Genomic DNA, 24,863 nt, shown 5'->3' with positions numbered 1-24,863 from the left:
GAATCACTTTGCTGCATACCTGAAACTAACACAACATTGTAAATCAACTACACTTCAATTAAAAAAATTTTTTAATTAAAAAACAGAATTGGCCAACTGAGCAACTTGAATGATTTTGGATTATTTCCTTAGTATCCTTCTATATATACAAAATTGACAAATATAAATATATTTTAATAGATTACATCAATAATTATCTGCATTTCTTACCACCATACACTGAATGTTGTGACATACACCCCCCGCCCCCCGCAAATTCACACAATAAATCCTAATGCCCAATGTGTGGTATAGGAGGTAGAGGGCCTTTGGGAGGTGACTAGGTCATGAGGACAGAATCCTCATGAATGCAATTAGTGCCATTACAAAAGAAGCTCCAGAGAGCTCCCTTGCCCCTTTTACCATGGGAGGTTACAGAAAGAAGATGGCCATCTGTGAATCAGGAGGTTGGCTCTCACCAGACATTGAATCTGCCAGTGCCTTGGGACTTCCCAGCCTCCAGAAGTGGGAAAAATAAATATTTGTTGTCTATAAGCTACCCAGTCTATGGTATTTTATTATAGCAGCCCAAATGAACTAAGACACTTATTAACTTATACCCAATAGAATAGTATAATGGTGTTTAAAAAATAATAAAAGCCAAGTGACTTTGATTGAGGGCAAGTCTATTCATACTAATGAAAGTCTGAATTTTGGTGTGTTTAAAAACGGTATTGGGCTTCCCTGGTGGCACAGTGGTTGAGAGTCCGCCTGCTGATGCGGGGGACACAGGTTCATGCCCCCGTCTGGGAGGATACCACATGCCGCGGAGCGGCTGGGCCCGTGGGCCATGGCCACTGGGCCTGTGCGTCCGGAGCCTGTGCTCTGCAACGGGAGAGGCCACAGCAGTGAGAGGCCCGCGTACCACAAAAAAACAAAAAAGCAAAACCAAAAAAAAAGGTATTAATTTCAAGTCTATACAATGAATTAAATTATTTACGTGTTCAAAATATATATCCAACAGGGTCTATAATTATTTATACATAAAATTTACTTGTACTAGAAGTATCTAATATTTTTAAATAGCCTTTTCATAAAATCAATTATAACTATCTCCTCAATCTTCATTCATTTCTCAAGCATGGAAGTATCAAGCACTAAGTACATGTACTATGTGCCAGGCTCTGTTAAAGATGTTGAGAACATAGCGGAGAATAAGGAAGCCCAGATGTCTATGCTCTAGTTTATATTCCAGCAGATCTTGCTTAACACTGCTAAGTTTCTAAGCAAAATCTTTTGAAATTTCAACTATTAAATATATTTAAAGGTTTGAATTAGGATTTAATTTTAAGGCTAAAATATCTACTACTTTATCCCATATAAGCACATGAAAATAAGTAGTAACTAGCACTGATTAAGAAAAAATGCCTCCTCAAACTATTTCCCAATTACCATGATATGCAACATGTGTAACTATCCCAAAAGTATACATAAATGATGTAGAACCAATATAGATCATAAATAATTAAGTAATATTAAGGTTTTTTGATGAGAATAATCAGGAGACTATTAAGTTTAAAAAAAATTTTTTTTCAGAGCTTTGGTACTGAAATAGGCAAAATTTTGGAAATGTCTCCCAAAATTTTCAAAATTCTTATCTGTAGGTCATTTAATTTTAAACATTCATGATTTTCATACTTTCTGTGCTATACAATCTAAGATCATACATTAGTTAAAGGAAACTACCACTTTAAAGTAGCTTTCCAATTTGATAGTTCCCAAGTATAAAACACAGACACTAGCTTTGATAGTTCATCAGCATTGCAGCTAACTTGTTACATGTACAAAAAAGATGGAGAGGAGTTTCCAAATAATGAGTTACCCTAATGTAAATGGGAGGATGGTAGAAAACAGACACAGATAGATAGATAGATAGATAGATAGATAGATAGATAGATAGGCAGATAAACCAACTGACCCTCAGTTCTGATAGTGGTTCTTAAAAGTACTGGGTTGGGGATGGACAGACATGAGACATCAATGTACGTGTAAGGTTCTATTTCTTAAACTCTAAGCGGTGGGTACAAAGATATTTGCTTTATTATCTACATTTCTGCATGCCTGAAATATTTAGTAATTAAAAAAAAAAAGACTCACCGATCAATTACAATTTCTTTCTGCCTTAGTAGTCCTTCTTTTATTTTCAGCACTGATTCCCACTTACTGAAATCTTGATAGCCAGGAGGTGAATAACTTTGACGAGATGATCCAGTCAAAACCTGCACAAACATGTTTACACTATTAGTATACTAAAAGTGGCTAAAGGGAATATTTATATGCCACCTTGTATTTTCCCAGTGATTTTCATTTAAAAAAAAAGAGAACTGTCCATTTGATTTTTTTAAAAAACCATCTTAAATCACACCTGTGAATACAACGTAACTTGAAGAATTTCAAGGAAGTTCTAAAGTAAATGTACAAATCTAATGAAGAATTGGTGACAACAGAACATTATTATAATACTATATGTAAGATCCTGTTCTCATTATCTTGTGGAAGCTTTCTGGAAATAAGAAATTAATCATTGCCTAAGGAAGGAGTACAATAAAAGAACATACCAAGGCTAGACTGTACCAGCATTACCAGAAGGGTTTCCACAAGGGAATAAAAATAGTATCTGTAGCATTCAGACTTCAAATTGTCATTCATCACATCAACCTTTAATTACACTGAAATTTCAAAAGCTAAAGTATTTTCACAAAGTAGTAAATATATCCATAGACAATGACTATTAAGCAGATAATCTAGATGATTACTGGTCTCCAGTGTTTATTATATCATTTAGAAAAAAATCGATTTAGACTTTAAGAAAAATTTAAGATATTTAAAACAAATAATAACAAAACCCAATACAGCAGATATCCTCAAATTTCTATCATTGAAACAAAATCAAAATTTTAATACTGGTGGTACTGGTTGAACTGTGTCCCTTCAAAAAAGATGTTGAAGTCCTAACCCCCAATGCCTCAGAATGTAGCCTCATTTGGAAATAGGGACTTCACAGATATAGTCAAGATGAAGTCATGAGACTGATGCAAAAGGGGAAATCTGAACGCAGACATGCACACAGAAGACTATGTAAAGAGATACAGAGAGAACACCATGTGAAGATGAAAACCAGAGATTGGAGTGATACATCTACAAGCAAAGGAACACAACAAGATTGCCAGAAAACCACTAGAAACAGGCCTGAAACAGATTTTTCTTCACAGCCCTCAGAAGGAACTAACTTTGCTGACACCTTGATTTTGGACTTCTAACCTCCAGCACTGTGAGACAATAAATATCTGTTGTTTAAGCTACCTTGTTTGTGTCCTTTGTTATGGTAGCTCTAAGAAATTGGTGAATTTCCAATACAATTGGTAAACCAAATAGGAAAATAAATTCCTTGGCAAGCTAAGAGATGCTATATAAACACCACAAAGCAACTTTAGGAGAATTCAAATGTGCAGCAATATTTTTTATCTTTTGTTTTCCAAAGATGCTACTGACAAGACCTACTTCTGAATAAACCACTAACCGGGTGACATCAACTAGTCCTAGATTAAACCTTTAAATTAAGATGATTGTCAAGTAATACTAGGACAGGATGTTTCACGCAGCACAAAGACAGCACAAGGTGATCAGACTAAGAAGCGTAGAAATTAGATAACAGGGTACATAACTTTGTCAGATGGTCACATATTTGGAGTCTAAGTGACACATAGGGTTATAGAGACAGGTTAGTCAGAGATCTGGTCTTTGAATTTCACTCTTTCTCTTGCCCAACATACAGCTCAGGCTGATACTGGGCCAGTATGCACCAGTACAGATATATTAGTTGTAGCAGTACTGAAGTACTTTCACTGTGGTTGAACACTAGCTGCTGCCCAAACCCAATCCTCAGAACTTTCCATCATCCAACAAATAAAGAGTTACTTCCTGGCGTAAAAAGGGGCCCTCGGGACACTACTTACGGCATCCTTCCTGATTGGTTGGTTTCTACTAGTCAGCCCCTCAAAACTCCCCCATCTCAACACTACCTACCAGCTTATATTTAGTTGGCAGAGCCAGGATTCAAATATAGGCAGCCCAACAAAAGAGCACCACACTGTCTCACTCTTTCCACTATGGCCCGGTTGACCAAGAGGTATTTCAAATTTCATAGCATCACAGGAACTGGAAAAAATGTTTGAAAGTAACTGCTCTTAAAAACCAAGAGAAGGGCTTCCCTGGTGGCTCAATGGTTGAGAATCCGCCTGCCGATGCAGGGGACATGGGTTCATGCCCCAGTCTGGGAAGATACCACATGCTGCGGAGCGGCTGGGCCAGTGAGCCATGGCCACTGAGCCTATGTGTCTGGAGCCTGTGCTCAGCAACAGGAGAGGCCACAACAGTGAGAGGCCCGCATACCACAAAAAACAAAAAACAAAAAAACTAAAAACAAGAGAAGATTTAGCACTATAAACAATATTGTTGATATTAAGAGAAAGTCTATGCTTATTGCAACTCCATGTTACTTAATGACTATCAGTTTAATAGGTACTCATTTCATGAAATTTATTTTGTCAAACTGTAGCTCAAACAGGAATTCATTAAAACTGGTAAAAACCAAGCAAGACAAAAGACCATGTCAATAATACCAAAACTCAACATAAGATGTGGAAATTATCAGAATGATATGGTGAACCATTTGTGCTATAATTTATAATGCTAAATATTTATTTGTAGAATAAAAGTGAATATATATTTTATTTATATATTGAGTTATATATTAATATCCTGATAACAGGTTACAAGTATTTTAAATATTGGTTTTTGTATATTGTTACCATGCCTAACAAAAAACTTCAAAGATAGCTTGAGGATCTATGGTATCCTCTTCCAAAACTTTATAAAAGGTCCCTCCACTGCTGATTACCACAAATCAGGAATGACCTATACCATAATATTTTAAGCTATGCTTTACCTTATACATCTTGTACCTATTTCAATAAGACAAGTGCCTAGACAATAGATGATGATCTTTTCAAGAAGACATTAACTATTCTATTCTACCACCAGTCATCTGCTTAAATTTTTCCCATGGCTGACAACTTAAGGAAAAGCCTTTTCTTGCTTTATAAAACTTCCTGGCATCAAGAAGGAGGGAGTAAAGAGAAGAAAAAAGTAGGTCTGCAAGACAAAAGCAAACAACAGTACTACTTGGTTTATAGCACCTGAGTCACTGACAGGATGGACTGCTGAAGTACTTACCAGATACATCCAGTGAATATACGTAAAACAAAACATGAAAACTTTATTCTTCTGATTTGTAGCTCCCTTAACCTAAACCCTTTAGAAAACAAAAATTGACCCATAAAATTGAGCAAACAGGAAGAAAGGAAAGGAAGCCTTGCTCTGTAATTAAGATGCAATAAACAATTACCAAATCAGCAGCATGGCAGTCTTCCTAAGAAACTTTAATCCTGATTCATAGAAGTAGTTTAAAAAGGAGAATGAATCCTGACACACAACCAAATGTTGCAGGTGGAGTTACACGTAATTTTAAAAACCTGTTCATATCTGCCTATCACTGAAAATGACAATTATGGAAACGTTACCTTTTAAGGGTTTCGTAATGAGGCCATAGGGCATGCTATACTAAATGAAGTTATAGAACACAATTTGAATTACCTAGCAAGAGTTATTAAAATCATATTGTGACATCTCAAATAGCAAGGCAGCTACTGTACCTTTATGATTTTGCATACTATAAAAACAATGCTGTACTACTAAAGATATACAGAAAAGAAACAACTGATGAAATTTTATTTTTATTATAATTTATAGCAAATTGGAAGTTTGTATCCTTTGACCAACATCTCCCCATTTCCCTACCCCCTACCCTCTGGTAACCACCATTCTAGTTTCTGTTTCTATGAGTTTGGCATTTTTAGATGCCACATATAAGTGACATCATACAGTATTTTTCTTTCTCTGACTTATTTCATTTGGTCAACTAACTTCCAAAGGGGCAAAGCTGATTAAATGGGGAATTGAATTTGGTATCTAATCAAAAGAAGTGAAAATGTATGTCTACAAAAACCTGAAGGCAGATGTTTAATCACCCAAAACTGGAAACAAACCATTAACTGATAAATGGATAAACAAACTGCTACATCCACAAAATGCAATACTAACTCAACAAAAACAAAATATATACTAACCATGGGCCTAGACTTTATTTTTCTCTCTACCTCAAAGTAGGACTGAGGGGAAATGAAAGCCTTGCCTGCTGGGGGAGAATATGTAAGTACTCAAAGATGCTCTGTAGATGATACAATGCACTACCTCGGCTATAATTTCCTATCTATTCATCACTATGGTGCTATCCTATATAGGCAAATAATTGAGAGATAAATGACCAGATGAAGTAAATACTGTACACCAAGAATTCAAAAACAGAGTTGGAAATGAAGGGTAGCACAATATGCTACCCCAAAATATGACTGTAGGAGTTCAGGACACGCCACCATAATTAATGACATATTAATTATTTTGAGCTGTAGGCACTTGAAAACGAGCAAATGCAGGGAGAGGCTTTTTCTGAACTCCACTCTCTGCCTAAAGACAGATCCTCCCAAAGGAACTCAACTGTCATAAATCCCCTCCCTGGGAGTTTCATCAATCAGGGAGGATTGGCTCTTATCACAGGAAAGGAGACTAGAAGCAGACATTGCACCCAGACAAACTTTCCCACAGGAGGTTATCATCTCTCCTATCTATTCTTCTAAGGGCCTATTCAACTCTCCTAAAAATTGTCTATTCTCCAGAGAGGCCTGCATCCCTCCTCTGCTTTTCCTGAATTGAGTGGTATTTAATCATGAATTCTAAAGCCACCTGAGTTCCTCATTTTTCCCTGAGTATCTTCCATTTGTACACAAGGTATATAGGTTAATAAACTTCTATTTGTTTTTTCCTTGTAATCTATCTTTTATTACAGTGGTCTCAGCTAAGAACTAAGAATGGTAGAGGGAAAATTATTTGTCCTCCCCTATAACAATTACAAGATGGTTCTTAAGAGTTGTCAATACTTAACGAAGAACAAAGAAGCCTTCTATTAAGATGGGGCAATGCTGCTTCCAAATATGAAAAAGAAGAAAGTATTTCATATTCAAATAACCTCTCCCCTATAACCATTAGTAACACATTTTTATCCCAAGTAGTTAGAAAGCAATTAAGAATTTCTATTCAATAAAATCATAACTGGTCATGAGAGGAATACCATTTTGTGGCAGAATTTCAAGTCATCAGTCATGTTTCTACTTGACCGTAACCAATATAAGTAATCAAGGAGAATATAATTTAAACATATGAATATATAATTTATATTTATAGCTTGTGAATAATAAAACTGTAACTAGACATGAACATGAAATCTAAAAGATAATTATAAAGGCATATAACTGTGAGCTAACTTCAAGCACGGAACAGAAAGGACATCATCAAAGTAATGAATACTTCAAAATCTGTACAGCAAAACAAGGACAACTTTTACAAGTAAACATTTTTCATACATATTTGGTAGTTACCAAACTGAGGGAGGGAAGGGAACTCCTCATTTAGATGTTTTACCTAAAAATGCATAAGATACATTGTTGCAGTGGTGGTTTAGAGGAGAAAACAGTAGACTAGCCAAATAGTCTAGCCAGTAGACTAGCATAACTCTTCTGCATCTAGAGCCCAACCACCCAGGAATATAACACATATATTGGCACCTCTTATTGTAAACAGCAAATTCCACTCTCATAACTGAATAGGGAAAACAAGCATCTACAACAATCCCAAATATATCTATTTAGATGAGACCCAGATGCTATGAAAAGTTGCCAAAATATGTCATGTAATGGTCAAACATGCTTCTAAAATAAGCTCACTATTTGCATCTGAAAATAGTTCCAAATTCTTTGGCTTCAGCCTGGACAAATACTGGTAAATTTAGATAAACTAGTGCTGCCACACTTAACTAGAATACAACCTCTGCAGTTCTTCAAGTTTGTTATCTCTCTTTCATTTGCTTTTGGTTCCTTAGCTCATTCATCACTCACAACATGTCAAATAACACAGCAGATCTTCCTCTCTTTCCTGGAATAGTCTATCTGAAGAGATACTCTATGAGTGCTTTTTGGTAAAAGGATCAGGATACCTCACCCAGAAGTAAGTTCACAAAGCTCAATAATGAAGATGAAAATAAATTACAAATTACACAGAGTTTAGAGTTTTTATTCAACGAGAAGGAAAAACACAGACTATATGATTACTGAAAGAACTGTCATTAAAATAAAATCTGTATCTTACATATTATATTATTACTAAAAGAATGTGCATTTAATAAAAATAATCTGTATCTTAACTAAGCCCATGTAATTATTTATGGAATGTATTACTACATATTTCTCTAACAAAATAAAAACAAATCATACAAAAAAATTCTATCCATAACCTCTTCATCAGCGTTACTAATTATAAACAGAAGTATGCATCTTAACTCTTGAAATTTAAAGAAGGAACTGAGTTTCTAATGATCTCATTAGTTCTTCAATTTGTCTTTATAACTAACTCTATAATGCTATTTTTGCCATCCTAATATGCTTTACTGAAATAACAATGCAAATATATCAAGTTACTTCAAGGGTAAAAGACCCTAAAAAATGATAAAAAGAAACTGATGAGAGGACTATATACCTAAATTTATATCTTAAAAATACAAGTACATGAAAATAAAGAGAACCCTAAACATATTAGTGATTTCCACCATGCTAAACAACTAAGTTACTATTAATGTAACTATTTTCTTTTGGAGGAAGGGACATTTTTCCTCTCAAAAAACAATCTGGTTTATGTGTAATCTGTGTTAGCATGCATGTTTTCTAAAAATGCCAACAAAGGAATGACCTATGCATGAAACATGATCTCATTACAGTTATAATGCAAAAGTGAAGCAGGTAAATGATATATCCAAGATTGAGAAACAAATCATTTTCCCTAAGAAATCAATTAGAAGATTGGGGGTAGGGGGTGTGTGTTTAAGTCTTCAAATTTTATCATGGATTTTACTTATAAATAAACAACGTAGCATTTTTCCAAAGGTTTTGTATAATTACTTAAGGATAATAAATGTACCAGACTACAGAACCAGATTCTACTAAAACGGAGCTGTAGCATAAGCGCTAACATATTTCTCTTATTTTTAAAAGCAGATTACCAAAATATGTTTTATCAAGTTTTTTATCATACTGTACTATTGTACATGTGTTTGGGACCAAAGCACTGCCTACATTATTTTTAAAATGTATGAAAGGATTTTTCTCAAAGTATACAAAAGGAATTATTAATGATGGTCATTTTGTGAGCAGAGAGGGAGGAGACTTTTACTTTATATCAGTTGGGATTAATTGACTTTGCTTACCATACATGTACTACTTACTTCTTTACAGACAGTGTAGTTATGGGCCATTAAATACTTTATTCTTCCATATGTTAAAATTACTGTTTTTTAAAAAAATATTTCAAGAGTCAACAATGGGTAATCTTCTCACGGTAAAACTGTTGAGAGGAGTTTAGAGGGGCAACTTGATTGCTGTTCAATTTAAACATCCCTTCACATATTTTGCTAAAAAGTATAAGCATCAGAAATGTTAGAGATTTTTTTTTTTGTAATGCCCAGAGTCTAGCTCATCCCTAGCCCATAGTACACAATCAACAAAAAGACAATGACTAACAACAATCCCTCAAGTATATTTCTCAGCCTTCAAAAAAATCCAAAATTATTTTGAACAGCACAGACAGGCATTGTAATTAGAGTGACAGTACTTATGACAGTACCTACGGCAGTGGTTCCTTTCCCAGTTTAGTCTGCATCACGATAAGCTTGGCCTTATTCTTTTATAACTCCTGGTACTCAGCAGAGAACCTGACAATATTTGCTAAATATTAAGCAATCTAAAAATTTACAATCTACAAAAGTCTACCATCCCTGAAATTACCATTACTTAAAAATCTCTACTATCATTTTTATAGCAATGATATACATAATAAAAAGAAATGTATACACTCTAAAGATTAGAGTTCAAAGATCAATCCACAAACTTACATTGAAATAAAAATATGCTTTCCAGCTCTTGAGGTTCAGCCTCATTTCTTTCAGACCCAGGAAATCTCTGAGTAATCTACATAACTAATTTAATTTTAGTTTGCATTTTAGAGATACATTTGAAAGAAAGTCTTCAGTGACCATACTGTGTTTCTGTTTTGTAGGTGTAAAGTCTCAAGAGCACTTTCTGATTCTCAAACATGCAGTACACAGATTCATAATGATCCAAATATTGAATTTTTAGATATTTTATGTTTTCAAGTTAGATTTTAAAAATCAACATATTAATGCTGGAGTCAACAATCAACTCTTCAGCTATCCATGGCTCTAACTAAGCAATAAACCTATAAAAATGAATACATTAACAGGGCAGCCTGATAAACTTTGCCAAAAGTATGCTCTTGATCTTAATGCTAAGGGCTGGTCCTGGAACCTACTCACCACCTTTGACCAACTCAAGGGCAAATGAAAACCCCAGATGATGATATGTTCACATCCTTTTCCTGTAATACATAAGCTTTTAATTTGGAGATGGGCAAGGAGGAAGTACAGATTACTGAGATATAGCAAAACAATGTACAACTCGCAGTACATTAAACTGCTGATAGAAAGTTACAATGTCTGCACATTAGAAAGTTGGGCTTATTAATCTTTTCCACTGGGACATCGCTTGCTTTATAAGATAAACATGAATTTTATATATCAAAATCCATTTTACATAACCTTTTCAAGAATGCATCTATGCTGAAAATTCAAGGGTCAGTTGGTCAGTTGCATTTGTATTCTATACCTTCCTTTAACTTATCCTTTTACAAGCTCACTTGTAATGGCAAAATAACATTTAAAATATCCATTAACCTTAACTTCCAAGGGATTAGCAGTGTGAGGAGTAAAGAAAAAATAAATCAGTCCCTATTCATGAAATTTATGGTAAAGAAAAAATACCTACAAAATGTATAAAGTCCCCCTCTAACTTCTGCTTTATCTGAGGTTCCTGAATTGCTAAGAGATATTCACTTATTACTTATGCAATTAAAAATTAAGAACAAACAAAACAGGCTTCTCCCTACCTATTTTTGAATAATAAAGGCATTCTAAAGGAACAAGAAAGTAAGGAATAGATTCCAGATAGAAAAAAATCACAGACACAAATGGCAGAGTTGTCAAATATGGTGGGAATAGATGACACCACCAGATTAGGAAAAACCTCTGTATGCAGTGCTGGAAAATTTGGGTTTTTAATCTTGAGGGACACGGTGAAATAAAGAAAAGTTCTCAGCATGTGAGAACCAAATTTACCCTTGAGAAGGCAACTTAGATATCAGGGTAAAGAACAGGAGAGGCTCAAGACAGAAGGTATATATACAAGTTCAGAGGAGAGCTGATGAAGCTACGGGAACACAGATTTCTAACTGGCAATCTGCATTTGATTTCTTAGTGGACCAGAGTCTGGGAGAAGACAGAAAGAAGGATGAGTCTCAAATTTCCATTTTGGATGACAAAATAAATAATGATGCCACCATAAAGATTGGGAATGCAAGGAGCTCAGTTGCTGGGATGCCAAGCACAAAGATATAATGGACGGGGTGGGACTACAAATCATTGAACTGGATTAGAATCTTCCTAACAAAGGAACAGCATCATGGTCTACAGAGTTCTGAAGCAAGTATCTGGAGACCTGAGGGTTGTTTTTTGTTGTTAAATTGGTGTGTGTGTGTGTGTGTGTGTGTGTGTGTGTGTGTGTGAGAGAGAGAGAGAGAGAGAGAGAGATACAGATAGAGAGAGCGAGCGCGCGAGAGAGAGATTTTCCATTTCTTATTTTGGCTTCAGTTCTGCCAGCTTCTTTTGTATAAAATATGTAGTTCTCTTAGAAATCATATTGCTTCTTACTACATGTGCTAATTTGACTCTCGATCCTGAATTTTCTTGACCTCCTAGTGTTATCTTGCAATAGTGGTTAACTTCCAAATGTTAAACGTTTCACCTGTATATTACTTGTTTACTGATAGACAAGTTCCTTAAAAAGCCGCAGAACATGCTATAGCATTTCTTTCCATCACTTAGAGTGTATTTTGTACATTTCCCCCAAATTGTGTAAACCTAAATGACAAGCCCCTCCCTTAAACTAACTGGCTTCTCTTGATGTCAAACTCTTCCCCATTGCTAACTGGGATATTTAATAAGGAAAGAGAATCTGTCCAGAGTTCAGCATTTATGAAAAAATAAAATGCTTGAGCCTTCAAGTATCTGACGAGTCAATTTTATAAGCGAATCTACCTCCCCTAAATGATCTCAAGTTTTATAAGTTACTTTATTACTGGTCTTTTTTACCCCCGACTTGATGAATAACTCCTATTCTCTCTTCTCTATTACCTTAGGCACTTCCCCATCCCCTAAGTCTCATACTACTAGTCTCATCAGTTTTGCTCTTAGATGTTTTTTTCAACTAATCCTTCTTTAGGTAGCTTTAAATTTTAAGGCAGTAGTTCTCAAACTTTTAATAGAACAGAACCCTTAAAAGTTAGGTAAAATCCTTGGAAGTCTAGGGGGTCTAACCTTAAAAAGCTCCCTATCTTTGAAGTATCACAAAAATGTATTCACAGTTTGCATTTTACTGTATTACATATATTTGTTTAAGTATTAAAATGCTTTAATTCTGTCACCACTTAAATTATCTTTTTGTCAAAAGTTTCCAGAAAAAAAAAAAGGTCTACCTTAAAGCTTCTTTTGCTTCTGACATACCCCTACAACTTGAAGTTTAAATACTCAGCGTAAAAGATTTTTATACATCATAATTTCCTTTACATAGAGTTAAGTAAAATTACAAGAACTTTTAAGGAATACATAATTTAAAATGCCACAAAACTATAAAAACAAATATAAAGAAATTAACCCAGGAATCAGAATAATCATTTACTTGGGTGGGGAAGATAAGGGGGAACATGGTAAGACCATGTGGTCAGATATAAGTTATTAACATCCCAGCTTATGTTCAGGTGGTAATCTTAGAGGTGCTTTTTTTTTTCCACTATTAAAATAAAATAAAAACTAAATAATAACATAAATAAAAGCAGGTCTTGCAATATTAAGAGTATATAAAGTACCATGAATTATTATGAATCCAATGAGCAAAGAAAACAAAAATTAAAAAAAAAATTTAGAGGCTCAATTCAGGAAGCATGGGCTTATGGTTCCACCTTCCTTCAGTCTTACTCTACAAATATATTTACATCATCTTTAAATGACAAGAAAGTTTATTTTCTCAGTTACTGTACTCTTATCCCCAATCTCTCCCAATTATTCTCCTCCTCCCCCATGATGAGCTTTAAAAGTGAGAAGTTTTTAACTGTCTATAACACTTACTTCTGCAGAATCACTCATTCACTACCACCTTGCAATCTTTCCTAGTTCCCCCTTTATTCACTCACTCATCCAATTATCCATTCAGCCAATATTTAAGAATTGCTATAAGCCAGGTTCTATATTATAAGGAATAAAGAGGGTATAAATATGAGTTATTGGATTGTTCTCAAGTAGCTTGGAATCTAGTCTAGGCAGACATACTAATAAACACAATAAAATGAGACATAATAGTAGGGGTACATGCAAAAGTATATATCATAAGAAAGAGAGGGCTACACAGAAGACGTAAATTGAAACTAGCACTTTAATGGGAATAAAGGTTAGTAAGGAGGACATTCCTACAAAAAGTGAGGAGGCTTAAAATAGAACAACAGCCTGTTCAAAAAGCCGCAGGCAGCTGTACAGGGCCACAGCACAGGATACAAGGGAATGTGATACGAGACAAAGCTAGAAAAGCAGGGCCTAAAAAAGCAAACTAGGAGGTCTGGATTTTAGCCTGTTTGAGAACTCAGTCTTCTTTCCAAAAAGGTCTGCCCCATACTACGACAGAAACAACCCCCAGCATAGGATTTCTTAATTTTTTGTGCCATGGACATTTTTTGGCAGACAGCTAAAGCCTACTGATTTGTTCTCAATGTTTTTATATCATAAAATACATAGGATGCCAAGTAATTTTTATAGACACTCCACTCTTAAGGTAGTGAAGCGTAAGGGTGGACTGTGCATAGTAATTTTCTTCTGGAGAGTACAGTAAGGAGGGAGAGGGAAAAGAGTAACTTTACCATGGAGAAACTTGACGAATACTTCACTTCAGCCTGGTGATCAAGGTTAACGACATCGGTAAGTCATGCTGATAGTATGTACAGTTGATATGTGATGAAAATGGCACTTTACCTCTCTGATCTTCCTCTCAAAAACACATTAATCAGCCCTAACCATGAGAGAAATATCAGACGAATCCCAGCTGTGGACATTCTGTAAGAAATGGTCACAACCAAGTGGACCAAAGGACACAACCAAGTGGACCAAAGGAGGCACGACTACTAAATGTAACCTGGTGTCCTGGAAAGAATCCTGGAAAAGAAAAGGAACACCAGGGGAAACAGAAAATCTGAAAAAAGTATGGGCTTTAGTATCAACACTGGTATAACCGCTGTGAGAAATGTACCATACTCATGTAGGATATGTTAACAACAGGGGACACTGGGTATGGGGTATACAGGAGCTCTCTATATTTGCAATAAGTCTGTAAATTTAGAACTGTTTTGAAATAAAACTTTAGGGACTTCCCTGGCGGTCCAGTGGTTAAGATTTCATCTTGCAATGCAGGGGTGCGGGTTTGATCCCTGGTCGGGGAGCTAAGATCCCACATACCTCACGGCCAAAAAACCAAAATGTAAAGCAGAAGCAATACTGTAACAAATTCAATAAGGACTTTAAAAATGGTCCACATCAAAAAATAAAATAAAATAAAATAAAACTTTAAAAAAATTAAGTGAAATACATAGGATTAGAAAGGAAATAAATTACACTGAAATAAATATTTAAAAAAAAAACAAATTTGTGTTGTAATATTTCTGCTTTTCTTTTATTTTCCTTTTCTGTTATGCTTCTTTATTAATGCATTAAATGACAATATATTTACAGGCAGGTCTAATTTTGTAATTTCAAGTGGTATGAATGTAAGCAGTATTTCAAGCTATCTGCAACAACTATACTATATGAAATTATCTAAGACTGCTAACGGTGACAGTCAAACATACTGCTAATACTTCTGCAGTTTGTGGCCTACAGTTAAAACTGAAGAAATGCTAAATCTCATTTAGAGTTTAGTAAAAATAAAGATGTCTAACATTTTTCCTATCCAAGTTCAAAGGGCACTGAACTCTACCCATGGACTGCAGATTAAGAATCATCTTCAAAAAGAAAATAAGTGCTAACACTAAATGGACACTGTGTTGCAAGATCTCTAATAGTCATTATACATACTTCTTCTCATTAAATCCTCACAACAAACCCATTCCACAGATAAGGGAGCTTAGACGAGTTTGTGTAAGGTCATGCGACCAAAAATGGATTCGGACTATAGTCTGACTCTAAATGAAGATTCTGACAAAGCGCCTCTAAAAACACTTTCCAGCCCCTCATTGTGGAATTTCTGAGGAACAATCTACTGACTATACTGTAGCTCACCAATGCTCCTAGTAAGCAACTTTCAGTTTAGGCAATCAGCCTAAAACGAAGGTGTAACACTTCCTAGAGCTCCATTTAGAGTAATAATAATGATCATCATCCTCAGCAGCAGCAGCAGCTAACCAAAACGAAAAAGGTAAACACAGAAGCTCCCCACCCTTGTACCAATCTGAAAAGTAAATTTGTATCTCCATTTTTCCAACTCTAACACACTGTTTGTTAGTATCCTTCTACGGGTGTGTGTGCCCACCTATATATGCTTTTAAGCAAATCTGCCAACATGTGAAATATCTAGGCCATATTTTATTTGGTCTATGGCAGTTTCTTATACAACTAAGTATTACTAATTCTATTTTCTTAGAACTAGAGGTGTAACTACAATGATCTATCCCCTAAGCTTCACTTTCAAATGAATGTGTAGGTGAACTTAAAGCAGACTTTCTAAAAATAGTTTGAGTTTTCAGTAATTCAGCTATCTCCATTTTAAATTCCTTAGTTGACATATACTACTCTCTGAAATCCATGTCCAGATTATGACTTTCCCCCCACACAACATGCCAACCTATCAGAGCATTATAACTAGACAGATCTGGATTTGAACCCTCAGTCTGTCCCTTAGCAGCTATGTCATCTTTGACAAATTACTGTAAACCACTTTAGGGTTATATTTCAAGGCCCTAGGTTTTGTATTTCAGTAATCATTGGCAATTGGTAATAATAAGAGATCCTCGTTATGTAATGATAGAAAGAAAAAATGCTTGAATAGCACTGAGCAAACTGTCAAACATTCATGCAATTTATTTAATTTGGGGTTTTACTTTTAAGTTGTAAAATTTTCCCTTAGCAATGTTTACAGAGGGCCTTTGCTGAATGTTATTTCTCTGATAGTTTTAGTTGATTCTTTAAATAACAAGAGATTTGTTCTAGCAAAGGATTTATCTTTCTTTGGAAGAAGCCAAAATCATCTCCATTTAAGGACACATAAGCAGCTGCTGCAAAAGATTTTAGTTACCCATAAGAAAGTGAAGCAGACTGAGTTCACTCTGCTATAAGTATTTTAAAAATTAAAAATAACAAGTAGCTTCTCCAGAATTACAGTCGAGATTTAAGAATTAGAATCTGGAGGTGTGGTGATTTAAGTAAATCTAATATATAAACAAAAAAATTAGAAAAAACAGGAAAATGATGCCTGGCTTGTCAAAGGAATTCTCTTCTGTTCTCGGAAGTTCAAAACATCATTCCATTTACTAAAATTTCATTTACACAGTAATTTTCAGGAAAACAACTACTGCATTAAATGAGGCACACCCCTTTCAGAAGTACTAAATTTCCAAACACATGCACACCTATTGTCAGTAAAGTATCACTAACTAGGATGCCACTGATTAGTGATTATTCCTTTTTTGCTAGAAAGTTACTCTTGATACTGTCAGCTTATTGGAATTTTAGTAAGATTTTATGGTAATTTAATGTAGCTGTTAAAAAATCCTAAGTACTTAAATGTGTAAACAGCAACTTTTCTTGGGGTGATATCTATCAGTTCAAATGAGAATTACTATTCATAAAAATGTTGTTAAAGCCCTAACTGAGAAAACACAAAATTTTTAAAACCAAAATCAGATTTCTCAGCCTGGCTTTCTCACACATACTCTCTCCCCCATACACACGTAGGTATGAGAAAAGAAGAAAATAAGTCAGGAAAAGGTATAAAATTTGATCCTGTGACAATGTTTAATTATTGTCTTGCTAGAAGCTAACATTATGAAGCTGCAGTATTAAAGCAACAGCAACAACAAACTCAATGAAAGCTGTTAGGCTTAAGCCAGTATTATTATTCACATTCTATTAAAATTCCTATTACTTTATTTTAGTTCTTCAACATTATCACCCTCAGTTTACAATTACTTCTAAGCCTGAAGATGCATGAACCTCTAAAAAAGAGCTTTCTACCACGCTGAACTTACTTTTTCACCTATCTCCCATATACTTTTAAAAATAAAGAACAAAAGGCACAAAGTGTTAATAACCTTTCCATACCTAAGGTTAAGTTAAATGTCATTCTAAAAAGTTTGGTTGTGATAATACTATGGCTAACCAATCATAACTTCAGAATTCCTGCATGACATCATAAGACCTCCCTAGAACACTTTTTCTCCTCCACCTCCTTCAATTGTTCCCATAACTCTGGTAACAGTCAGAAAACTTTCCAGCTAAACGCCGGATAATACTTCATACAACTTACAATATTCTATACTGTGATCATCACAACAGCCAAGGTAAGAAACAGATTTCACTGATTATGGCAATTCTTACTGTCTATAACTCAAACTTACTGAACTTTTTAAAAAGTTAATCATATTTTATAAACTTCAGTTCAAACTTAGATAATAACATGTCTGACTGACATAAAGCTTAATTTCTAAATAAATGCTTATCTATTCAGTTATAGTAAAAATAAGACTTAACCCAGAAATGATAAAGATAGCATTCATCTTTGGTCCTGGTTGTTGGTTTGTCTTTTTAATTTAAACTTCACTTTTATTTTGCTCTTCAAAAGTAAATTTCTGCCAATTAAAATATCTTTCAATCATGTTACCATGTTTGGTACTAGTGGTGATTTGATTTCTCCATGCAAAGTAATGGTTTCATTTTGTTATGTGTTACTCTGCTGAGAAGTAGGGTAGGACTGAACTGTCTGCTTACATCCGGAATACTAAGAACAGTTGTGTTACTGGCATGACTACTCCATTATTATCATTATGATTCTTTACAGGGAATATTAATGAAGTGGAGTTTAAGAACATATAGCACGAACTAAGTCCAGTCAACTACTATTAAAAAATCCAAGCTTTTAATAAATTGAGTTATTTATATTAAATGCAATATTATATCATAAATAACAAGTTTGGACATTTCAAAACACTTGTCAAAAACATGTAAAATTCTTTCTAAAGTTACAGAACATTAATTTCTTTATTTTAAAAATAAAGAGACGTTATTTTGGTAGCACAAATATTCCTAAGTATCTCATTTGAGTGAATTTGATCAAATGAATGTTTATTCTGCCTATTAATGAATATACTTTTATCAAGTTACTATCCTCCAGTGTTCCTCGGTTTCCTCTCTTGTATCTGGAAGGTGCGGAGGAGGATGAAAAAATGCCCAGGAATGGAGATGCCACCATAAATTTTATAACTTCTGTTTAAATTCTACTCTACTCTTTACCCTCAATTTAATATATGAAATGTGTTTTCATTCTTAACTTTCAGTCAGGGCATAAAGGATACTACACTGATTTTATTTCATTATTTTTATTTTTATATATATGTCAAAATAAAGTTTACCTCTAGAATTCTAAGTTCTTATGACAAATGTTAACTCTACTGCTTTTTATAGATACGAACTTTGTATAATTCCTTAAGCAGCTTTCCTTGAGGCATGCAAAAGCATTTCTAATTTTTGTTTACCACTGAGGCACCCTAACTGCCTCTAAGTATCTTCATATTCATAAAATGTTTTTCCTTTGATATTACACAAGAGTCACTCAGTGCAGGTGTTTTATATGCAGATTTATGCATTTTTCCTCAAATATCTATCAAATTACATTCTCACACTTCAAATGAGATGTTCTTGAATTCTTTTATAGTACCAAAATTTCACATCACATACTGCTCCACAAAGTTGTTAATTTCTAGAAAAAGCAGAAATTCTGCTATTAAAGTTATCTTTCGTGTGTGCAGATTAACGGAAATTACATAGTTACAGTGACTGTTATTCAAATTTGAAACATAATGCCCTAGTGCCAGACATAATGTCCCAACTAGTTCATCTCTTTCATAAGGTGAAATTTAAGTACTGTCTTTGTTTCATGTGGTTTAAAACTAAGTGCTTAAAAGAAAAAAAAAGTGTCTGATGAAATAAAATGGAAAAAATATGAAAGATGTTTAAATTATGAAAAATTGATTAAGTCTTAAAAACACGTGAAATAGCTAGAGTACTCTAACTAAGAGGAGTCATGTCACTATCATCATTTCCTAAAACTCAAGTATCAAAATTATTTTAACAGTATTTCAGTGGACATAAAGGAAAATAATATTCCAGAAAAAATTGCATTTGGTTACTTATTGATATTGTTTCTTAATCTCACTAATTAACTGGAGATAGAATATTTACATAAACAAAATAGTTCCCCAGAAGAATTAAAATTTTAATGTATTAAATGTATTAGGTAAAATATTAACTGTGTCATGTATTAAAGTTTTAAGTAAAAATTAAATGTAAAAATTAGAGTACCTAAATTAGACTGTATATTTATTACCAATCCTAGAAATAAAGAGGATAATTAAAACTTCCTTCTTTATTCTTGAACAATTTTCTAAATGCACCATATACAAATATTTCATTTGATCCTCTTAAATCCCTATATGTTTGACACTCCATCTCTATTTTACAGTTTAGGAACAGATGCAAAACGGTGAACTGCCCAAGGTCACAGAGCTAGGAAATGGTGGAGCCTTGGCAAGAGCCAAGATTTTATGACTCTAAACCACATACACATCTCATCCACTGATCAACATGGCTTAAAAATAAATCATGACATTGGCAAAACAAAATAAATTGCAAGTCCTCAAATGGCACTCTAAAAGGCAAAGTTAGAGGATACAAACTTCTATTTTAATTTAAAACCACTCCATTTCATTTAAAGTTAAATTTATGCATGAGGTATGATGTCCTTAATAGCCTTATAATATTCTCCTGATCACTTTCAAAGCCAGGGATATAAGAAAGTTATAGATGTCCTCAGTTACTAAGCGATACACCCTGGAAGACAAAACTCAAACTAATTGCACAGATTTTAAAGAACAATAACATGCACAAATTAAAGTTTCTTTTTATTTAATTTGTTTCATTGCTAAAATACTCATGTCTTTAATCTTTAGCTTTGATACCTAAAATTCAGGTAATTTCTCCTCAAAACTTTTCAAAAAATTACATTTTGTTATGTACTGTTTCTTAATCTCACTAATTAATTGGCGATAGGAGAATACTTGCATAAACAAAAACCACACTTTCGTATTTTATTCCAGTTCCATATTAAATCCTTGGCTTTCCTCAGTTTCATTTCTGACCTCCTCACTTTCTACCATTTAAAATATTCAACCCCATTTGTTCTGAAGTGCTTGAATAGAGCAATCTTGCTTTATTTATGCTATGAAAATCACTAACTTTCATCTAAACTGTTAACACAGTACTGATCACACCAGCAAAGAAGAAAACCTAAAGTTTAGAAATCAAGGAAGTGATGTTTCTAAATTACAGTGACCTAAATCAGATAATATATAGTCTCTTTGAACATTTCCAGAAATAGTACATCAATGTTCTTACCTTACATAATTCTGAAGCATGTATTACCAGAGAAATACAAGAAAATGAGGCCTGGGTGTACAGCTCCACCCCAGTAAACTTGTAGTCAACTGAGGACCTCTAGTGCTTTCTAAAATGTATTTCACCTTCAGGTCTTTCCAAAACAGGGGGAAAGGGGAGGACCAACTTACCCACATTAGTGGGGATATAATTAACTGGCATTCACTTTCCTTAAAACTTCCTCTACACTTCCTCCTCACATGCTTCCCCCTCCCTGAAGAAGAATTTGAAGGTTAAAAAGAATATTTTAATTGCAAATAAATTAATCTTAGCATAATAAACAGACAATAAAGACAAGCCTACAGACTAGCAACAGCAGTGTGCCAATTTCAAAGAGAAAATCTGTATGCTGCTGTTTAATGAATTTTCCTAAAGGCAGAGCTTTGAACTGAGGGAAACAATTCATTATGGGGTCAATTTAGGGGTTGAGAATATGTTGATTTTTATATGTTTACACAATTCTTCTCATAACCAGGCAGAAGCAGCTTGAAGATTCTTTCAAATAGCCAGTGTGGACCAACAAAGCTCTGGAAAGTTGCTGACACAAAATAACTTCCAATACAACTTCCAAGTTTATTAGCATTAGGCAATCTCAAAAGGAAAATGATTCTACCAAAGTGAACTTTTGGATGCCAACAGATTGATGACAAATCTAATGATGAACTGTCCTGATTTAATTCAACAACCACAACAAAAAAGATGCATACACAATCGCTTCTGGATTATCTGCGAAAATGACAGCAAAGAGTAGGAAAAAATAACGCCCCCCCAATAATCCTAATATAGACAAGTCCTGTAACTCAAATCTATAGAGAATTCTAATCTTCTGAACCAACCTAATGGGAAAAATTTTTCAAAAAATGATCTGTCAGACTGTAGTCTTAGATGTGTATTACTTGAATTTACTAGCAAAATATGTTCATGTTTATTTTACTAAAAGCATAAACAAGCAGATAAAAATTAAAGGGAAGCAAAATTCTGAATACCACAAATAAAGAATCTAAGGAATTTATGGTTTCAGCAGAGGGAGTACTGAAAAAAAACTGAAGTTGAGTAAGTTCTGCAAAGCATTGAAAGTGCTTAAATTACACGTGGGGATTACTGCTCAGCGTATACAACATCGTTAATGTATCAATTGTCTAGCAAGTCATAAAGCAGACACCAAAAGTTTGCAAAAGTCTACTGAGGTTCCTTTTGCACAAGAATGCATCTGATGTTAAGAAATAGAAATCAATGCAGACAAAGTGAGAACTACTGCAGAAGCTGACAAGGTACCTTGCACCCAAAATGTTGCCTAACATGGCACATGATACCTGTTGAAGGATTAGAGTTGCCTGTAGTTTGGTCTCTCCTTCCACTTCAAAAAAACAGAATACTATCTTGAACTTGACTGTATTTACTTCCCAATTTCATCTTTTTGAGCAAAAGAGGAAAAGTGGACAAGCAAAGGCTTTATAAATCCTACAAAGAACAGTAAAGGGTTATTCTTCCCATCCTTCCAAAAATTAGAAAAATCACAGTGCCCACAGACATACAAGATACTCTGTGGGTACTTTTCTGACTCTTAAATGTAACTCAAGAGACAGGGATCTGGCACATCTACAACCAAATTCCTATCAAAGCATCTTTCATATTTTCAATATGCTTATACTGGGGCCCAGATGGTGAATTAATTTTCAAAGTATCCTTACTCCTCTTGCCCTAAACACTTAATTTACATAACTGTCATCCTTTTAAAAAGCGCCCCCCCCAGGGACGGTGTTGGGTGGGGGGTAGAGCTAATTTCAGTCTCCTTGGCTGTTTAGGCCAGATGTAAGTTCAGAATACCCCAACACAATCTATTTCTGACTATCCCAAAAGAATGCTCTAAAAGATTAAATTAAATGAAAATACAGTGAAACTATTTTTCTAGGCTCTCCACCAAATACTACTGCATTAACAGCTTGCCTCTAAGAAAGAGAAGAAAAAAAAAGACTGCAGGAGTTCTAAACTCATAGGATGGTTGTGACCACAGAGGAGGAAAAAAAAAAAGATGAACACCTGACAACCATGCCATAAATTATGATGTAGTGAAGGTCACAGACAACTCTAAAAATAGGACTGTGCTGTTCCCACACACGGTTTTTCAATTCTCAACATATGACTGGAGGCCCCATCTTGTAGGGATGAATTTTGGCTTAATTATTATAATACAGATTTTGGAAGTTCAGCAGAATTAGGACTCAACGCATTTCAGATTTTACCACTGTAAAATAAATTGGGCCCAATAAACTGCTTGCATATAGCTAACATTTCAGCATGTAAAGTAGATTTGTTTTGGTTTTAGCATAAGGTTATAAAGTGACTACAAATCACTTTAGAATTATAACATATTTTTAAGTTTGACAAGAAATAAGACAGTATCTTTGGTTGTCTCCTTTATAATTAATTTGTCTCCAGGAACAAACTATCCTTTTCCAACAATAGTTGGCTGAAGTATTATGAGATCATCTTTAAAATCTATTCATTGTATATTCCTCATTAGATAGCTCATCTATTTAGGGAACACTTCTTTGTATTTCACAAACACCAAATACCCACTTGTACAAAGCCCAGTTCAGGCTAACAAAAAGAACGAGACTTGAGAAGAATATTGGAGATTATGTGTTTAATGATCAAATTCTATTTTCTACATGGTTAATCTGTTAATCACAGCACTATCTTTGATCATTAATAATTTTCTAAAAATATTAAAGTAAATCATAAAAACCCTTGTTCAACTTCACTGACTTGTTCAAATGGTACTAATTTTGCACTAAGTACTAGACTACAAAATAAACACATGATTTCTGATACTCACGAACTAGAATTCTAGTTGGGGGAACAGGCATGTAAATCAAAATTACAGCACAGCCCGATAGCCATATCTTGATACAGGTAATACCAGAGCCCTACTAAAACCCAACAGAGGTGATAACCAATTCTGCCTTAATGAGTAATGGAAGGTTTCATTAGGAAGTGATATTTAAACTGGGCCTTAAGGATTAACTGAAGTTTGCCTGGCAAAGAATCAAAGGTAGAAGCAGGGGAGGGAAGACATTCCAGGCAGAGCCAGAACAACATGTGCAAAGGACAGAATCATAAAAGGGAGTGAAGTATTTATGGAAAGGTGACATGTTTCATGTGACTCAAGTACCACTCACCAGTGTCAGGGTAGGGAGCGACTCTTGTATATGCTTCATGATGAATAACTGGCCTGCTCTTCCCTTTCCATGTTATATCTCAAAATAATTTTAAAATTTAGACCTTTTATACCATTTAAGTCCTGAAACTTCACAAAAATTAAGTTTAAATAGGAATTACCAATGCTAATTCTTTACAACTTTCTTAGTTGTACTGTTATATAAAGAGATTAGTCAGATTTATATAATAAAGTAATAAAGAAAACCTTCTCCACAATTACCCAACAGTATAATCCGCTATATCTATAATAAACAAATATAAGCTGAAACAACTTAAAGGATGCTTCTTCTTAAGGAACAAAAGAAAACCCCTTTATTTCTACAGTATTTTACCTGAGGAATTTTTAAAAAATTAATTAAATTAAATTTATACCAAGCTTTTGCTGTCATTTTCTATTAAGTAATAGCCACTTGTGTTGGAGAATGAAGAATATGTGCTAAAGACATATATATATATATATATATATATGTGTGTATATATATATATGTGTGTATATATATATATATGT

General features: G+C 34.2%; 2 protein-coding genes across 3 annotated transcripts in view; one reads left to right on the top strand and one right to left on the bottom strand.

Annotated features, from left to right (window-relative positions):
- CEP85L (centrosomal protein 85 like) overlaps positions 1-24,863 on the bottom strand; it is a 222,563-nt gene that overhangs the window by 72,823 nt on the left and 124,877 nt on the right. Inside the window, 1 exon segment of the mRNA XM_024122643.3 lies at positions 2,137-2,258. Coding sequence (XP_023978411.2) covers positions 2,137-2,258 — 122 coding nt within the window.
- PLN (phospholamban) overlaps positions 17,878-24,863 on the top strand; it is an 11,671-nt gene continuing 4,685 nt past the window's right edge. The window contains exon 1 of one of the 2 annotated variants that reach the window (XM_007113296.3): positions 17,878-17,985. The gene's annotated coding sequence lies outside the window, so the exon portion shown is untranslated. The remainder of the gene's footprint in view (positions 17,986-24,863) is intronic. The other variant, XM_028494497.2, reaches the window with a different exon arrangement.

This window comes from Physeter macrocephalus, chromosome 10 (assembly GCF_002837175.3).
Source record: "Physeter macrocephalus isolate SW-GA chromosome 10, ASM283717v5, whole genome shotgun sequence".
NCBI classification, from domain to species: domain Eukaryota; kingdom Metazoa; phylum Chordata; class Mammalia; order Artiodactyla; family Physeteridae; genus Physeter; species Physeter macrocephalus.
This window is presented reverse-complemented; position numbering and strand designations above follow the sequence as displayed.